This window comes from Kwoniella bestiolae, chromosome 1 (genome assembly GCF_000512585.2).
Source record: "Kwoniella bestiolae CBS 10118 chromosome 1, complete sequence".
NCBI lineage: Eukaryota > Fungi > Basidiomycota > Tremellomycetes > Tremellales > Cryptococcaceae > Kwoniella > Kwoniella bestiolae.
Window position 1 is genome coordinate 8,130,219 of NC_089241.1, and position 16,469 is coordinate 8,146,687.

Consider the following 16,469-nt stretch of genomic DNA (forward strand, 5'->3'; position numbering starts at 1 on the left):
ATACAACACGCGCCTCTACACGTAGTACTCGACCTTTCTTCCTAGAACTTCCTCTTCCACTCGACCATTTGCGGTCTTTCTATCGTTATCATCTGAAATAAATGCCCGTCTATCAGCTCATTTCTCGTCTTTCCTGTATATGTGAGGAGGTACTTACAAAGCTCATGACCTGTTCTTCTGATCCGCTCTCTCAACCACTCATCTTGCGTAGGTGCCTTCCCACCGGCATCTATCCTATCTTGGAAAGCGTTCTTCCCTTGTGCTTTCACCACAGGTGAATCCCATATAGGATTGAGCTTCAAATCACGTCTAACTCTCGCAAAGTGGATTAAGATGTATCGTATGATATCTGCTTGATCGGGCGGTGGTCGGATGACTCGGTGTCGCGTCGCCTTGAATACTCCTCCGGTAAGGACTACAGTATAGCGTATCGTCAAGGACCTGCAATATCTCGTTGGATGGGGTATCACTCACATTCTAGCGCGTCGGCCGTATTCACCACGACTGAGTGTCGAAGTCAGAATTCCGTTCAGCGACAGTACTGGCGCAACTCACCAGCCCCTTCGACGTGTTTGACCCATCTCCACTCATTCTCAGGTGTGAGTATCTGTAATGCCGATATCGGCTGAGAATACAATAACGATATACTGTTGTCTGATTGGCCATCAATGGTACTTTACCAATCAGCTTCTCCACTGTTTACCACCGGTATCTCAGATCACTCACAATCCGTATGCCCTTTCGACCATATCCCCGAAGTGGCCTGCTCATCCTTCTCGTCCCTTGGGAAATACCCCATGAATCTCTGGCATGAATGACCCAATGTCCCATTATGTTCGTGCAGTCCCCATAGATAGTCTTCTGGTAGCTCCAATGCTAGAGATACCAATTTCAAGATACGGTAGACGACATGGAAGTAAGTGTGTCTGGCGAACGATTCGATCTCTGGGATCAGGGGGAGAAGTTTGGAGGGATGATGCTCTTTTGGGTTCTCGAATGAGGTGGATTCGAGATTGTAATGCTACGCCCATGAGTCTCTCATGATCAGCTTGATCCTACCTATACCCAACTATACCGCGGCAGTTATGGCAAGTCGCCAAACCCACCTCGAGATTATCAGGTACCCCTCCATCTCTCTTCCAGATACCTCTCAACTTGTACCCCGCATAAGACCCTTCCTCCAACTTGGCCGCATAGGGTAATTTCTCTTCGTACGGGATCCCATTTATAGCATATTGAGCGATAGCAAGATTACGTTCGAGGATCTCGTTCGAGACTCCCGTTCCAGTCACGAAGAGGAACCCATCGACCGTCAGGGCTTTCTTAGCTGCTTTGATCAGGTTTTGACGGACTGATGGATCGGTAGAATCGAGAAGTTGGAGATCGAGGGTCTCAAGCTCTGCCCACGGGACTGCACCGTATGATCGTCAGCATGACCAATCCACCTACCTAGACGGTGGGGCAATGTACGGTACATAACTTACGTTCTTCTTTGGTCAGGGGTGGTCTGACCCAAGGTGGGATCTCAGCTTTTCCTTGGACTTGCGCTTTCAATGACTCGATAGTCGGTGCGGATATCTCATGTATGGCTGTGGGACTCATCTTGATCTACTAATGTGATGTCTGTAATGTCTCCTACGATAACTTCTTGACGATGCATCCAATCGACAATGTCCCATATCCACATATATATCCCAACCTCTCATCAGTACTTGGAGACACGTTGATTATTAGGCATATGAGCTCACCAGAAGCATGCGACTCATCTCACTAGCGCGGATGGTGCAAGATGTCGACAGATAAAGTAAAGTCGATCACGCGATTGCTTTTCTCCTATCTCACTCACTCGTTTCGGCCAAAACCGATGGGCGAAAAACTCGTTTCTCTGGGTGTTCAAGGTGAGTCGGACCGTAATGAACGATGAACCTGACGTCGATGAGGGTTCGTCTGCGTGATTTGGAGAGAGGGGAATGTGATAAGTTGCAAGGAGTTTGACGTGATCAACCCCGAATGTCCAAGGAAAGAGGGCTCATTTGGGGTAAAATTAGAAGATGATGCGGGAGAGTTGACAAATTAACTTACGGATATATTAATGTATAAATATATGTATATATATAGTATATATACGTGTATCGTACGTGTACATCGCAACCCTTCTGTGGATCTCAATTGTACTTGATTAAAAGTCTAGATAGCCTGATCGATCTGGTTCAGCAAGATGTCTGTGCGGAGTAAAAAAGGACAAGATGATCTCCTGGAGCAGGAGAGGACAAAACAACCATGGTATTATTACCTATGGGACTCGTTTGGAAAACCTCCAGCTGGTGAGTCATACCACGCAATACTAGATGCAGATATGGCAGTGATTGACCAAGAGGGTAGAGCGAAGACTCCTGGTGAGGCTCGACCTGTCTTTATTGGTCTTTTCCACTTTGGGGTTGATCATGAGGTATATTGATCAAACGAATTTATCGACTGCTTGTGAGTGATATTTAGATTGGAAACTCTGAAGAGCAATCGGCTGACTAAATGTGACCATCAGTCGTCAGTGGGATGAAGTGAGTCGTGCCACCGAGATAATCATAGGGTAGTCGCCAGACTGATATTCTTGCGCAATTGCTCAGAGAGGACTTGAAAATGTTTGGGTTGGAGTATAATTACTGTAACACCGCTTGGTCTGTGTAAGTCCTGCTGTACGATATCAGGAACTCCTGTTTTGCTCGTCCTGTTTCGCTGATGGGATATGCAATCTTGTAGAGGATATGTGATCGGACAGATTCCAGGAAATATCTTATTGAACAGAGTCTCGCCACATTAGTAAGTTTGAGTTTCCTTTGCCCTCAAAGCTCATCTACATCCGGACTGATTTTTGGCATATGATCAGTATCGTCTTTGCTCTGGAGTTCGGGTGGTCAATCATGACGTTATGTACCACCTGGGTGAAGAACTGGCACCAACTGGTGAGTTTGATCCATAGTATCGTCATAGCCCACGCTCATCAGCTAATTTGGAACATGATACAGTGTTTTATCCGATTCATGGTAGGATTATTCGAAAGTGCCTACTATCCTGGTCTGCGTGAGTGTTTTACCTTCAAACGCCCAATTTTGCTTTTGTCTTCTGCCTACTGATCATCCGGGGTTTTTCACGTACCTACCCCAGTCTTCCTCATCGGATCATGGTACACCAAAGACGAGCTCGGCAAGCGCTCCAACATCTTCCAAGCCGCCACCGCAGGCGGGACCCTCCTCTCCGGCGTGATGCAAGCCGGAGTGTACAGGACGTTGAACGGCAAACATTCGATGGCTGGATGGCGTTGGATCTTCACCATCGACGCTATCATCTCTATACCCATCGCTATCTCCGCGTTCTTCCTTATCCCGGATTTACCTTGGAATATCAAACCGAATTGGATATTCAGGCAGGAAGATATCGATCTTGCCAAACGGCGCTTGACCGTCGCTGGTAGACAGGGGCCAAGGAAGGGTGGATTGGGGAGGAAGGCTATTTGGAATATCGTTTCTACGTGGCATATTTGGGTGTTCACGGGGGTTTATAGTTGTTATATCTTTTCGCAAAGTGGGTTTGTACTGTACCATAATTCGTAAGTTACCGAAGGAGTGGTGGCTGATTTTGGGTACTGTTTTCGTGTTGGTAGATCCACAACAGTCCATGTCATTCTGGCTTAAATACTCGACCAATCCCAAATACTCCGTCGAACAGATCAATTAGTGAGTCCCCACTTGACATCGCCTAGAAAACATTTCTGAATATTCTTCTCACCACAGTTATCCATGCGGTATATGGTCCACCCAGATTGTCTCGGCCCTAGGATTCGCATGGATAAGCGATAACCTCCTTAAAGGTAGACGATGGCCTCCTCTGCTTCTTGTAGCCGTAAGTGCAACTCACCACAATCATCACCCAATGATCTGACGGTGATTCTCTCGTCACCAGCTGTGGCATTGTATCGATTGTGCACTCTTGGCTGGACTTCCAGTATACACTGATAATAGAGCTGGAAGATGGGTGCTGTATTATCTTTCTGGAGTGGTCAATTGTACTCCCGGACTACTATATGCTTGTGAGTGAGCCGCCATCGCCCGCGAGGAATTTCATTAATGAGGTTTCGGTTTTGGTTGGGGTGTAGGGTGTAGTGAGATTATTGGTGATTCCTCTGAGAAAAGGGGTATAGTGATGGGTACTTTCAATTCTGTTGCCTGTGAGTTTACCAAGTTTTTGCATCGATTGGAGAAATACGTTACTGATTGTATGCGATTGGAAGTTTCGTTCAACGCTTGGTTACCTCGTAAGCCCTCTTTCTTCTGGCGCTCAAGAAAAAAGGAGAGTGATCAGTCAGCTGACCTTGTCGATCTCGATTGGGTAGTCTTACTATTCAAGCAGACCGAACAGCCCACAGTGCATAAAGGGAATATAGCCGCTTCTGTAGCTACCGCCCTCCAGTTCATAGGTATATTAGCTATATTGTATCTCTCCACCAGGGATCAGAAGCGAGAGAAACGAATTGCAGCTGAGGTGGATGAGGGCGATCCGATCAGGTCGAATCAGGTTGTAGAGGATGTAGACAATAAGGAAAGGTTGGTATGATTGATGACCGGACGAACGAGGATTAATACCCTCCGCACAGCTTCTGGCGAGATGTTAGAGCGTAGAGCATTATAGGTTGCGTATATCTTGGTTAGGTGTCTCTTACAATTCCATACTTTAGCGCCTTTCTGCGATGCAGGATACAGTATTCATGGGTTCTATAATTCCAAGTACATATACGCCGCATCCCTCTTCTCCATCCCATCAGGAGTCATAGCGTAATTCGGCACATACCCGATTAATTTCCAGCCGAGCTTGGTATAGAAGTGTTCCGCATAGCCCGCCTCGGTGTCTAGCAGCTTTTGAAGAAGCACTGCATCAGCTTGCCCTAGTTTTAGAAATTGGACGTGATAGTGAAACCAAAGGATCAAAAGAAGCAGCAGACTTATGACTTACACATAACGTGCTTCCCTCCTCCTTAGCAACCCTCTGCAACTCAATCATCAAAGCCCTCGCTATCCCCCTCCTCTCATACCGATCATCCACAATCAATTTCCTGACTTCCGATCTATGCACGCCATTAGGGCTCGTATGAAAAGCCAACTGCACCGTCCCGACTATCTCTGAATGACCCGTATCTTCCCCACCCATATTGATACTCTGCAATGCATCGTTCCGTTCGTCTGGTGGAAGTTTGGCAACCCACATTATCACTCTGCCTGGGCCGTTCAATGATAAGAACGGAGAGACTTTCAGGAAGAGGTCGATAGCCTGTTGAGAGGTGAACGGGTGGAGGAAGTTTATAGAGCGGCTATGGTTCATTATGTGGGAGGTGGTCAGGGCTGCTAGACGGGGAGCATACTGCTTTCTAAGGTAGGGTTTTGAGGTCAGATCGGAAGTTCACACTGAAATGATTTATGCTTGGGATGTCAAGTACTCACAGAGTCTCGGGCGTTACCTTCTCCAATATCACTTTCGCTCTGCCTGGTTTCGTATTCTGCATGTCGTGAGTGTGGATACTACTGGGTGTCACAAAGGCATGAGTAGAGTTGTTTGAATAGAGAAACAGATCTGCTGGAATGCTCAGGATTCCAGGATCATTGACATTACCACTGGTTCGTCATCTCACGAGCCTTACGGGTTAGACCGATGCGACAACGCGGAAAGACGAATGACTGCTATTCGCGTGGATCAGGTATCGGTGGGGCACATTAATTCATCGCAATTGTGAGAGTCCACCCGATCCTACGACGGAAGTGATAGTGAGTATTGTATGGCAATGTACAGAAGATATTGAGTGAATAGTGATCAGAGTGTAAGCAGATCGTGTGAAGATGGTAGAGTAGATTTATATGGTGGGTTACTGACGCCAAGCTAAGCCCAATCAACCCAACCACGTGTTATGCTCTCGCACGCGCCCATTCTTTCAATCTGGTGTCTTTTTTTCAGTTGGAGCTTGTTCTTCTATGATATCCCACACCATACTGTGATAGACTGATACACCGCCGGTGCATGGTGTGCTCAACATCGGATCTATCAATCTTGACTATCAGATACTTTTCAAATTTACATTTGTATTTGTACCACGACGGGAAGATTGCACTGCGGGATATCTGGACCACCTTACTCGACGTACGGAGCAATCAGTCGGCTGGAACGTGCGTGAAAGGAAGTCGGGTCGTCAAGTACCACTTTTCACCCTATCACTTTTTTCCATTGGTGTCGACAAATAGAATTGTATCTACCAGGTCATCGGCATCTCAGCTGATATATCATAAATCAGACTCAATCTGTATCGCAAGACCAGCATCATCATCAATCATCTTGGGGTTTCATTTTCTCGACGCGTCTCACCATCATCATCAGCACACTGTCCTTTCCTGCATTCAAACACTCATCGTCATCACTCAATACACCCACTAAGGAGATCATAGCGCTGTATGGGTTGTATGGCTGGATATATGGGTCACTCCACTTCACTATACATAATCGATATCGGGATCAACCATCTTACACCCTTTCATCATTGCTATCGCCATCTCACACTTCAACCCTTTTGACCAGGTGTCAAGATCCAAGCCCAATCACATTGTCCAATGCCCATACAATCCTCACCCACATCCTCAACTTCCACCGTGGAAACCACACTCCCTACACCCGATCAGTCGTATCCCTCTCGACGTTCTTCACTCAACTCCCCGTACATCTACTCTTACCACATGTCCGAGGATCAGGAGAACATGAATGGGGACCTGTTCTCACCCACACTCAAACCCAATGGGAATGAGACGCCCAAGGGAAAGGGAAAAGCGACGGCAACACCCCTAGCTGTTGACCCCACACTTTCCCATCCAAATGGTACTGTCAATGGTATCGCTTCGCCTACACCTTTCTCCCGTCGTCGGTCCAACACAGGCAACAGAGCGCCAGCGCCTCCTCCCATCTTTCTGCGTAAAGCCACTGGTCTAGGTAACCCAGATGAAGATGAGGTCGTCCCCATACCTGGATCAGCATCCACGACTGGCTCTTCACAGCCTGACTCAGCAAAAGGACTGAACATCAGTGGAATGATGATGCCTTCGTTATCGTCGCCAACGGAGATAGAACAGGAAGAACCATCAGTAGAGGAGGAGGGTGATGCTCTGGGAGAATTATTAGCTTCCCCAAGACCTCGGCTGAATTTCAATGCATCGGCGGACAACATCCCGTCATCGCCCGCTTGGCAATCTATCGAAGCCACACCGTCGTCAGCGGGTCTGAACCCTTCTGCTTCCTGGGGTAGAAAGGCTTCTTTGGATGTGCCATCGCCATTAGGACCAAGAAACAACGACAGGAGATTTGAACCTACCCCTCAACACGGTATACACGCTAGGAATCTGTCATTGTTCTTCCCTCAACCTGGAAATCCTATACCTCAACGCCCGAACGGTAGTCCCCTTCTGTTGGAGAGCCCGGTTCAGCCGAACGAGAGTCTCATACCTAGTGCTGGAGGGGAGAGAAACGTATTTGGAGGTTCAGGAAATTGGAGTTTCGGTCAGGCTTCCGCTCCTCAAGATGAAAATGGACTCCAGACTCCGGAAGGCGTCAAGAGAAGTAAGAGGAGAGGCCATCATGTGAGCAATCTTCATCTCCTTTATCTTACTATTGCGGGTCTATGCTGATGTTGATATAGCACAAACACTCACTATCGCATAATTTCTTCTCATTTCTCGATCCCACTCAAACCAATCCTACACTCGCTACCTCACCATCACCTAAACCACCCACAACACCAGGCCCAGAAGCTACACCTGCACCTGTTCCCATGCCCTCTCTTGGCGTATCTACATTAAATGCCGCATCTCCCACCCTATCACCTTTACCCCCGTCGAAATCGGATCCGAGAAAACAGTTTTTGCTGTCCTTTGCTGTCTTAGAGTTCTTGATAGGCGCTGGACTGTGGGTGGAAGGTCAGATGTCGGGATGGAGAAGTTTAGCCGGTGTGGGGTATCTGGTAGTATTCGATGCTATAGGTGTGGCGGTGGAAATGGTTGCTAGAGACCAGGGGCAGGGGTGGAATACTATACGTAGACCGTATGGGTGAGTGCGGCTTCCATCTTATCCATGAAGCTTGAGAGATTCGCATGGCTGATGTACCTTCTGGCCTGTTTGTAGACCCTCACGATACATATCATTACTATACTTCACACAATCGTTATTCTTGGTATTCTCCGCCGTATACATAGCAAAAGAAGCTATAGAACAAGTCGTCCTTGGATCTGGAGCTCACGATCACTCAATGGGTGGTCATGGACATGGCGAGTCTGTTATGGAAGGTGATGAGAGGTAAGTCAACCCTTTACAAATAGTTCGTGCAAGTCTGTGAAGCTGATTTCATCGCTTTGAAGGGACTTTCCGCATTTCTTGCTGGCATGCGCAGCTTTGGCTAGTACGTTTGGCGGAGCAGCTCTGGGTAATCATGGAAAGCTGGTTGATGGTGAGTATTGACGACTTTCGGGATGTGGACAGAATCGAAGGCGAGCTGACATGTACATTATAGCTGTTGGATCATTATTCCTCACCTCATCATACCTGTCTTTGCCCTTTGTATCAAAGTTCTCGTCTTTCCTGGCAAATCCCTTCAGCTTGACGATTGCAGGAGTTAGTGCCGGTATAGGACTGAGTACATTGCTTGTTCCACCGTGAGTCTGCCATTCACAAGGGATCCTTCTTTTCCCCTTCCTCTCATTGAGCTTATTCAGTTTCGCTCATATTTGGTAAACTAACGTGTAACGTATACAGATCCGCCTTCCACTCCCTCGACTCCTTCATCTCCCTCATCCTCACCATACTCACCTGTGCCTTATCCTACCCACCAACAGTAGCATTCGCCCACGTCTTACTTCAAACTGCCCCAAACTCAAATGACCTCTCTACGAAAAGCCCTCAAGGAGATCAAAGAGGATCGTCGAGTGTTGGGACTAGGTACAATGAGATGTTGGACCATAACAGCAGGCAAAGGATCATACGAAGATCGATATCCACCTACTCCCTCGCATTCCCGTCCAGGTTCATTGGCATCCTCACCTAAATTGGAATCAACCTCTAAATTCTTCTCACCGCCCAGCACACCATCCCGTCAGGCCTCTTTCGACGATCACCTAAACTATCCCTCACCGTACGGTCTCCCTCCCTCTTCCTCTTCGAGTGGAAAGACAGATGATGGCGCTCCGATAGTAGTCACGCTGGTTGTGCACGTTCATCCAGATTCGAGCGATAAAGAGATCTTGGAATTGACGAAATTCGCTTATGTTAAATTGGAAAATGCCATTTCTAGTAATACTGCGGGGATGAACATCATAAGGAGAGATGGAGAGGTTAGTGTACAGATTAAAAAAGGATGGGAAGGGTTGGAAGATGGTTAGAACCAGGTCATAGCATTGGAATTGCAGGTTGGGCATATATACAGTATACATGGGATTACTAGAGCTTGAATAGGATGTATTTGTTGGGATTGTATATTATACTGACATGATAGGATCACTGATTGATACTGTTCTTCGAGGTACGTGAAGCGATTGATCCTTTGTTAACTATGGCAGTGGAAATGATTAGGTCTAAGTGATCCCTTCTCAGATCGCCTCGAGCATCGACTGTCCCCTCGTCATACCCGATACTCTGATACTCTCACTCCACCGTTCTGAACCCACGCTTCAGCGATAGTATAATGGTTGAACAATGATCGGTCGTCTCTCGAAGTCTGCAGAGCGTATAGCGCATCGTGCCGGAGTCGCAGCAAGTCTGTTCGGCCGAGTTGCTAGTGTGTGTCAATCACAATGTCAGCTTGCGCTTTAACTCGGGTATGATATGTCGGTTCAGAAGGGAATTGACAAAGTGAAGTAAAAATGGAATGGATTGGAAGAATGACTTACTACCCTATCGCATAGCTGGCGGAAGATGGAATCTCGAATATCGTATAATCCCAGTGGAGTATCGTACTGCCCCGTTGTCATATCATGATCAGTTCGCCATGGACGGGTTGGACGAAACTCACCTCGACTACTCTACCTTGATCGAGAACTAGGATACGGTCGTAGTACGCTACGGTCTGTAGTCTGTGTGCGATCGATATCAACTATACAGGATGGTGAAGAACAATCAGTCAATCTTCCTCGTCTGGTAAGAATAAAAAGAATGAAGCATGGGATGGTAAGGCTGTTTTGCAAACTCACGGTCACGCCATTTAGGTGATTCTGGATGATACGCTGGATCAAAGCGTCCGTCTCTGGATCGACCGAGGAGGTAGCCTCGTCTAGTAAGAGGATTTTGGTGTTTCGCGCCAGAGCTCGGATCAAGGCCACTGAAGATAAAAATAGAGACTCAGTATCAGGTCCTCTACTAGCGAGATGTGCAATGAATTAGAGGGAAGACTACAGAAGAATTCAAACCTACAAAGCTGTTTCTCACCCGCACTGAAATTGGTTCCTTCCGAACTCACTTGCGAATCCAACTTGAATTTATCCTTTGTAGATTGTGCGGAGGGTAATAATGGGTCTGAATGGATGAGGGAGAGGAGGGAGTTTAGGTAGTGGTCTGAATGGGTTGATAAGGGATCTAGGTTTTGTCTACCAACGAAAAGCGAAGAAAACAACTCAATCAGCTTGCCAGCTGTAGTTTGTGAGCAGTGGACAACTCGCCTTACCGTCCCCTCAAATAGGAATGCATCTTGGGGTATGATCCCTATTCTCTCTCGTACCTACCCTCCCCGATCAGCTAACATGTTCTGTCGTCATAGTCCCAAAATCATTTGATGACACGACTCACAGTATCCACTCCAACCTCGTTCAAATCCCTCCCATCAACCCGTATCTCCCCCCTAATCTCATTCATCCGCATAATGGCACCTACCAAACTACTTTTCCCAGCACCTGTCCGTCCAATCACACCGACCTTCTCTCCCGCCTCGATGGCGAAGCTCAACGTCTTCAAGACCCATGGAGAGCTATTGGAGTATCGTAGTGATAGATCCTTAAAGACCATCTCACCCTCGGTTGGCCATACTTCCAAGGATGGATCTCGGGGAAGGTGGGGTGGAGGTTCGGTCGGGAGGGTGGTGTAATGTAGGATACGTTCGGCGTTGTTCTGTGAAAATAGGGGATTATCAGCTTGTAGCGTGAAGGAGAGAAAATCATGTTTCCGCTGGAAGGAGATGGGTTGGAGAGAGGAGGTCAGACATACCATCTCTAATTCAACTTGAGCGTACAGCGATACGAGATTCGAGAAGAGCTGGGCGGCGGATAAAGCGTATGAGAAGACTACACCGAACGATGCTGGGTCGACCGAGTTTCGGAACAGAATACCGAATACGGCAATGAGCTATCATGATCATGTGAGCTAGGCTGCGGAGTAGAAGGGCGGGGGGAATGAGGCGTACCAGGATCAGAAGGTTAGAGGATAGATCGAGTCGGACACCTAGCCACCTGTTGTCGACCCGACATCAGAGGACTCCTCTTCAACATCCAGATAACCGATCACGAAAAGCTACTTACCGCTGGATCACCAGCTGTTTGGATTTATTGTTTAGCTCGACCTCGTTAACGATTGAGGTTGGAACTTACTGTTAGGATGTAGGCACGCTGGCACCCGAACACAATAAGCAAGATACCTCCACAAAACACGGTCTCACTTACCCCCTCAACGTTGATAGCTCTTTGCATCCTCTCCTCGAAAGTATCTTGTCTACCAAACGCTCTAATCACCGACAAACCAGCAAGCTACACCATACCGTCAACATACCGTCATCAAAAACAGTGCCTGGCCGCAGCTGGAATACTCACCTGTTCGCCAAAGGAACTGTATATCTGGGATCGGGTTATCGAGTCGATCCGCTTGATCTCCCTGGACGTCTGTCGATAGTATCCTCCGCAAAGCCACTATACTGCACTTTCAGCTGATCGTCCCCTCCTCATGATATTTTGAGTGGGACTTACGTAGAAGAGGCATAACGGGATGAAGGCAATATCCAACCAGGGATAGGTGTACAAGATGAGACCGAAACTTCCCACTGCTGCTAGAGCATTTCTGGATATCACGTTCATTAGCTCATACGCTGCATGTTGGGATTGCGGTACTCAGGCAGCTCACACGAGTAACGTTTCCCAGGAGAATGCCATCCTGTCATCTAACATCTCGATATCTGCGTCAGGTCTTCGTCAGCAGGCGACACTTCAGGGAGTGCGAAACAGGTCTGGGAGATCCCCGAATCACCTTTAGATAGTCTATTGATGATCCTGCCGCTCTTCGCTCCACTCACGGTCAGTTTAAAATGGCGTATAGGAGATAGAAAGGGAAGAAACTCACAGGAGTTTGATCATGCCATCTGACCGGTGCTCTCATCACATGCTCCCAGGCTTGTTCGAACAGGCGATAAGAAGCTTTAAGCCCAGCTACGAACATGGTGTACGAAGCGCCCCACTTCATGTCACAATGCAGTAGCACGACAGCGTCAGTATTGCCCTTGACCTTGGCACTCATCGACGTGGCTTTGAATTAATTGACTCACAGTGAACAGACCAATGGCTACACCTAAAGCTGAAGATCGCCGAACCGAGATTCAGCCTAAACACATTCGTATACCTAGACCACACCACTCACCCCCGTATATCCCCATGTATCCTCCTTGCCCCAACCCATCAAACTTTTCACCAGACCACCAACCCAACCATAGACTGTTACCCACCGTCGCAGCCTGCGTAAGAAGTAACATTGTACCAAAAGTGATGGGCCATAGAATCGAACCCATCGATCTGAAGTACGTGGTATATACCGACCAAGGGATCGAACCGATCTGACGATCTTCTTCCATCGATTTGCCACCTGACGATTCTTTCTTGTTCTCTTTAGGGGTATCGGAATTGGGCTTCTTCTGTGCTGCTTTGATGGTCGGGGTGGAAGGGGTTTGTTGTGATGCGTATTCGGAGATGAAGGAGCGGAATGGGCCGTTTTGGTTTCGTAGGGTCTATACCTGATATCAGTAGTAATCGGGATTTCATCGAAAAGCCAGAAAATGGGAAGAGAGACCCACCTGATATGTCCCCTGCTGGACTATCCTACCTTCCCCGTACCTGTCTCGATCCATGACCAACACCAAATCCGCATGGGGAAGCACATCCATCTGATGAGTGACTATCAACCTCGTCCTCCCTCTCATGGCTTCTCCCAGAATACATTCCCTGAGAAGATGGTGAGCGACATTGGCATCTACCGCTGGTAATGGGTCATCTAGCAATACGATGGATGAGTCGGAGTAAGCTGCTCGCGCGAGAGAGAGTCGTTGGCGTTGACCTCCAGAGAGGAGAAGACCTTTCTGGCCGACATTCGTGCTGTACTTTCATCAGCTGACCTTGTTCAACTTCGATATTACCCCGCGGAGAAAGGTAGGAGCAGGGAGTGGCTGGACGTACAGATCACCATGGATCATTCCGTCAATGTCACTCCTTAACGCACAAGCATCAATAACATCTTGTAATCTTCCAAAATCGATTTCTTCGGTGGCGGCGGAAAATGTTATGTTGTCGCGTACACTGCCTGAATGGATCCATGCTTGTTGGGGTACTAGTGTCATAATCGTATTTGAACATATGTTTTTTGTAGAGATTGGCCGGGATTACCTATTAAATAAGGCTGAAGACTTACCGTAGCTTACTGATCCACCGAAAACTGTATATCCTTCCAGCTGCCTCATATCGCCTATCAAGGAGGACAATAACGCTGATTTACCGGTACCTACCCTACCTACAATACACACCAGCGAGCCTGTTCATCGATGCAAATCATCAGCCGAACGGTCCTGCTGATGTACTGTACGAGAGCCTGGAATATCACCTCGGGGTATCTTCAGGTTAATTTCTCTCAATGCGAATGGCCCTATAGATCTTACCGAGCCTTTTTCGTCTTTATCATCTTCCTCTTCCTTATTCAGAGCATCAGGGGTTTTATCTGAAGATTCAGGTTGACTCTCAAATTGAAAATCACCCTTCACTTCGATCGCATATTTAGATTGGTCGTTGATGTTTAACTTGGGTGGGATCTCCTCCGAGCGGAGTAACGAACCGATACGACCTGATTTCATCGCCATCAGCAATATTATTCTATGCCTTACGCCTGGCGTTTGCATCTTCGGGGTGGAGGTGAGATGGAACGAATACGCACGTATTCCTACCAAGGCATCGCTGACCGCTGTAAAGCACATGGGTAAGAATGAGATAGGTGTCTTAAGGACGTTGAAGTACTGCAATCCTGAGAAAATGATGGCTGCGTTGAGTTCATGTCCTGTTAAACCATATGTAACAAAGGTCACTAGAGCAACGTCATCCCATAAGCATCACATGTTTACAGAACCCTTTCCGAGGTGCGGGAGGTGAAAAGTGAAGCGACAATCGAGAAGCGTACTTACAAACAGCAGCCAAAGTAGGTATAACAGCCATCGTAGCATTCATCGTAGCCCTGTTGAACCCGTTCTTCCTCAGATAGATTAATTCGTTCTTTCGCATCTCGTTGACCTTATTTGAGAAGAAATTGACATATGCGAATAGCTTGACTGATCTTATGGAGGTGATCGTTTCCGAGAGGAGGCGGACGCGGGAATCGACGTATTGCAGCTGGGATTGACGGGTGTGGATCATTCGGGTGAACATGTATGCTGCGTCGTTCATCATTCCAGACACCATCAGTGAATGTATATGAGAGAATGGGGCACATAGAGAGTAGGGGCTTACCTTGGAGTGGACCTGCTAATGCTAGGACCTACAACATGCTAACTTTTTCAGGAGGAACACAGTGGGCAAAATAGAAATAGGGAAGCAGGACGTACCGCCAGTCCCACTAAAGCTGAATAGCCTAAGGTCCAGATCAACAATCCTAATCCAACTGCGATCTGTATTGGCTGTACTACCAAATCAAGCGTCATGGGTGCTGAAAAGTCCTACAACCAATTCCAAAATGTGTGTCAACGATTACGGTATCGAGCTTCATGAGAGGGTGTCAGCTCACCAGAAAAGACGCGTCTGCTGATACCATCGTAGTCAGTTTCCCACTCGTAAATTCAATCTTGGAAGTACTTGATAACCTCCTACATTTCATTGTCGATCAACATGTGATCAGTTGGATTATCTCCTTGTGCGAACGGGATATATGTTAGAACGCGCTCACATGGATTTTCGTCCGATCAAATCAATCAGCTATCAGTCACAACCGCAATCAGATATCAGCTCTTCCTTTGCAGTAGGTTGGAAATACAGTATGATATCACTCACAGCAGCTCTCATCATAAATCCCACGACACTCCCTCTTTGCAATGCCTGATAGGAGAACAGACTAGCACTTTGCACCATCACGAATAATGCGAATGCTAGGGCGATCATGTACCCCATTGATCTGGGTGATTCGGTCGAAGGGTCATCATGGTGATCGTTAGATAAGGTTAATTGCTCGATGAGGAGTCGAGTCACGAGAGGCGCAGTGATTTGAAGTCCCGCTTTGGTACAGTATTGGAGCACATCAGCTACCTGCCCAGCCGCGTTCTCCTCGGGATATGTCTTGAATCAATGCTCGCTCACCTGCACATCCCTTGAAGATGACGGCTTTCCACCATGCCCACCAGACCGTCTTGTACATAGCTGTCAACAAACTAGGACCACCAGTCGGGTTCTTCCGCTTTTCTTTCTTCGGTGCATTTTCGATGGCCTCGCTCTCATTATGGTTGTTTGAAGTTGATCGGCCAAATCGGGAATCTGTAGGATATACAGGTTCGAGTTTAACGGAAGGGTTTTGGACAGAATAACCATCGAGAGTATCTAAAACGGCCATGGGGTCTCTTGCTTGTGTGTTATCTGTATGTCGATTTGAGGGAATCACATCAGCTCCGGATGCATCGCTTCGGCTTTTTTGCTTGTTGAGATTCGCTTGGAGTCGGTCGGCGATCTATCGGAGCGTTGCACCCAATCAACTCGATGCACAGTGACTACTTTAGTAAGCGATAGCAACTTACATTTTTACACTCTAAGTCACTTGTCAAAGTCCATAAGTCTACACAATGACTTAAAATCAGTATTTGGCAGAATTCAAGGGGAAGGGGTTTCACCCGACTTACCATCCGCCTCGAGGGGTCTCGAGTACCCCGCTCTCATAATCGGTGTGACCCAGTGAAAGACTATCCTGGAGAGTATATTGGCGTTCTTCTCAGGAAACGGTTCGGTCCCGTAGATGCCTGGGGTAGCCGAGACGGGTCGGTAGAATGGGATTGGCATTTTAGTGGTGTTTGGTGATTGTTGCTGTGTACCTCGGTAAATGGTGAAGGGGACGTTAATGGATATTCAGTAGTACAGTGGGAGAAGTGATGCTCCTTAATGATAATGCGTATGCTACAGGATATTGAGGGAGGC

General features: G+C 47.5%; 5 protein-coding genes across 5 annotated transcripts; 2 read left to right on the forward strand and 3 right to left on the reverse strand.

Moving 5' to 3' along the window:
- Positions 1-15: 15 nt before the first annotated feature.
- Positions 16-1,602, reverse strand: I302_103039 (uncharacterized protein; the record flags this gene model as incomplete). Its single annotated transcript, XM_019188408.1, has 7 exons — positions 16-92; positions 158-415; positions 475-504; positions 556-654; positions 727-1,021; positions 1,107-1,411; positions 1,485-1,602. The coding sequence occupies 7 exons, from the start codon at positions 1,600-1,602 to the stop codon at positions 16-18; spliced, it is 1,182 nt and encodes a 393-aa protein (XP_019051286.1).
- Positions 1,603-2,218: 616 nt separating this feature from the next.
- I302_103040 (uncharacterized protein) lies at positions 2,219-4,608 on the forward strand (the record flags this gene model as incomplete). Its single annotated transcript, XM_019188409.1, has 14 exons — positions 2,219-2,324; positions 2,383-2,481; positions 2,543-2,558; positions 2,625-2,681; positions 2,758-2,817; positions 2,885-2,960; positions 3,024-3,078; positions 3,163-3,579; positions 3,659-3,731; positions 3,789-3,897; positions 3,958-4,084; positions 4,151-4,222; positions 4,286-4,309; positions 4,388-4,608. 14 exons carry the CDS (start codon positions 2,219-2,221, stop codon positions 4,606-4,608), a joined length of 1,512 nt encoding a protein of 503 aa, XP_019051287.1.
- A 158-nt stretch (positions 4,609-4,766) lies between these two features.
- On the reverse strand, positions 4,767-5,551 carry I302_103041 (uncharacterized protein; the record flags this gene model as incomplete). The annotated part of the gene is made up of 3 exons (XM_019188410.2): positions 4,767-4,907; positions 5,005-5,416; positions 5,490-5,551. 3 exons carry the CDS (start codon positions 5,549-5,551, stop codon positions 4,767-4,769), a joined length of 615 nt encoding a protein of 204 aa, XP_019051288.2.
- Positions 5,552-6,644: 1,093 nt separating this feature from the next.
- Positions 6,645-9,452, forward strand: I302_103042 (uncharacterized protein; the record flags this gene model as incomplete). Its single annotated transcript, XM_065869606.1, has 7 exons — positions 6,645-7,661; positions 7,721-8,127; positions 8,203-8,373; positions 8,436-8,524; positions 8,588-8,729; positions 8,830-8,885; positions 8,971-9,452. The coding sequence occupies 7 exons, from the start codon at positions 6,645-6,647 to the stop codon at positions 9,450-9,452; spliced, it is 2,364 nt and encodes a 787-aa protein (XP_065725678.1).
- A 239-nt stretch (positions 9,453-9,691) lies between these two features.
- I302_103043 (uncharacterized protein) lies at positions 9,692-16,334 on the reverse strand (the record flags this gene model as incomplete). The annotated part of the gene is made up of 33 exons (XM_065869607.1): positions 9,692-9,844; positions 9,960-10,025; positions 10,082-10,162; positions 10,260-10,387; positions 10,480-10,652; positions 10,725-10,783; positions 10,852-11,169; positions 11,266-11,403; positions 11,462-11,507; positions 11,577-11,590; positions 11,646-11,663; positions 11,718-11,801; positions 11,865-11,960; positions 12,018-12,108; positions 12,172-12,223; positions 12,295-12,325; positions 12,388-12,501; positions 12,590-12,618; positions 12,682-13,045; positions 13,112-13,409; positions 13,491-13,641; positions 13,723-13,842; positions 13,912-14,148; positions 14,239-14,385; positions 14,483-14,728; positions 14,805-14,832; positions 14,900-15,010; positions 15,079-15,157; positions 15,238-15,266; positions 15,342-15,562; positions 15,645-16,008; positions 16,076-16,113; positions 16,178-16,334. The coding sequence occupies 33 exons, from the start codon at positions 16,332-16,334 to the stop codon at positions 9,692-9,694; spliced, it is 4,281 nt and encodes a 1,426-aa protein (XP_065725679.1).
- Between the last annotated feature and the right edge of the window lie 135 nt (positions 16,335-16,469).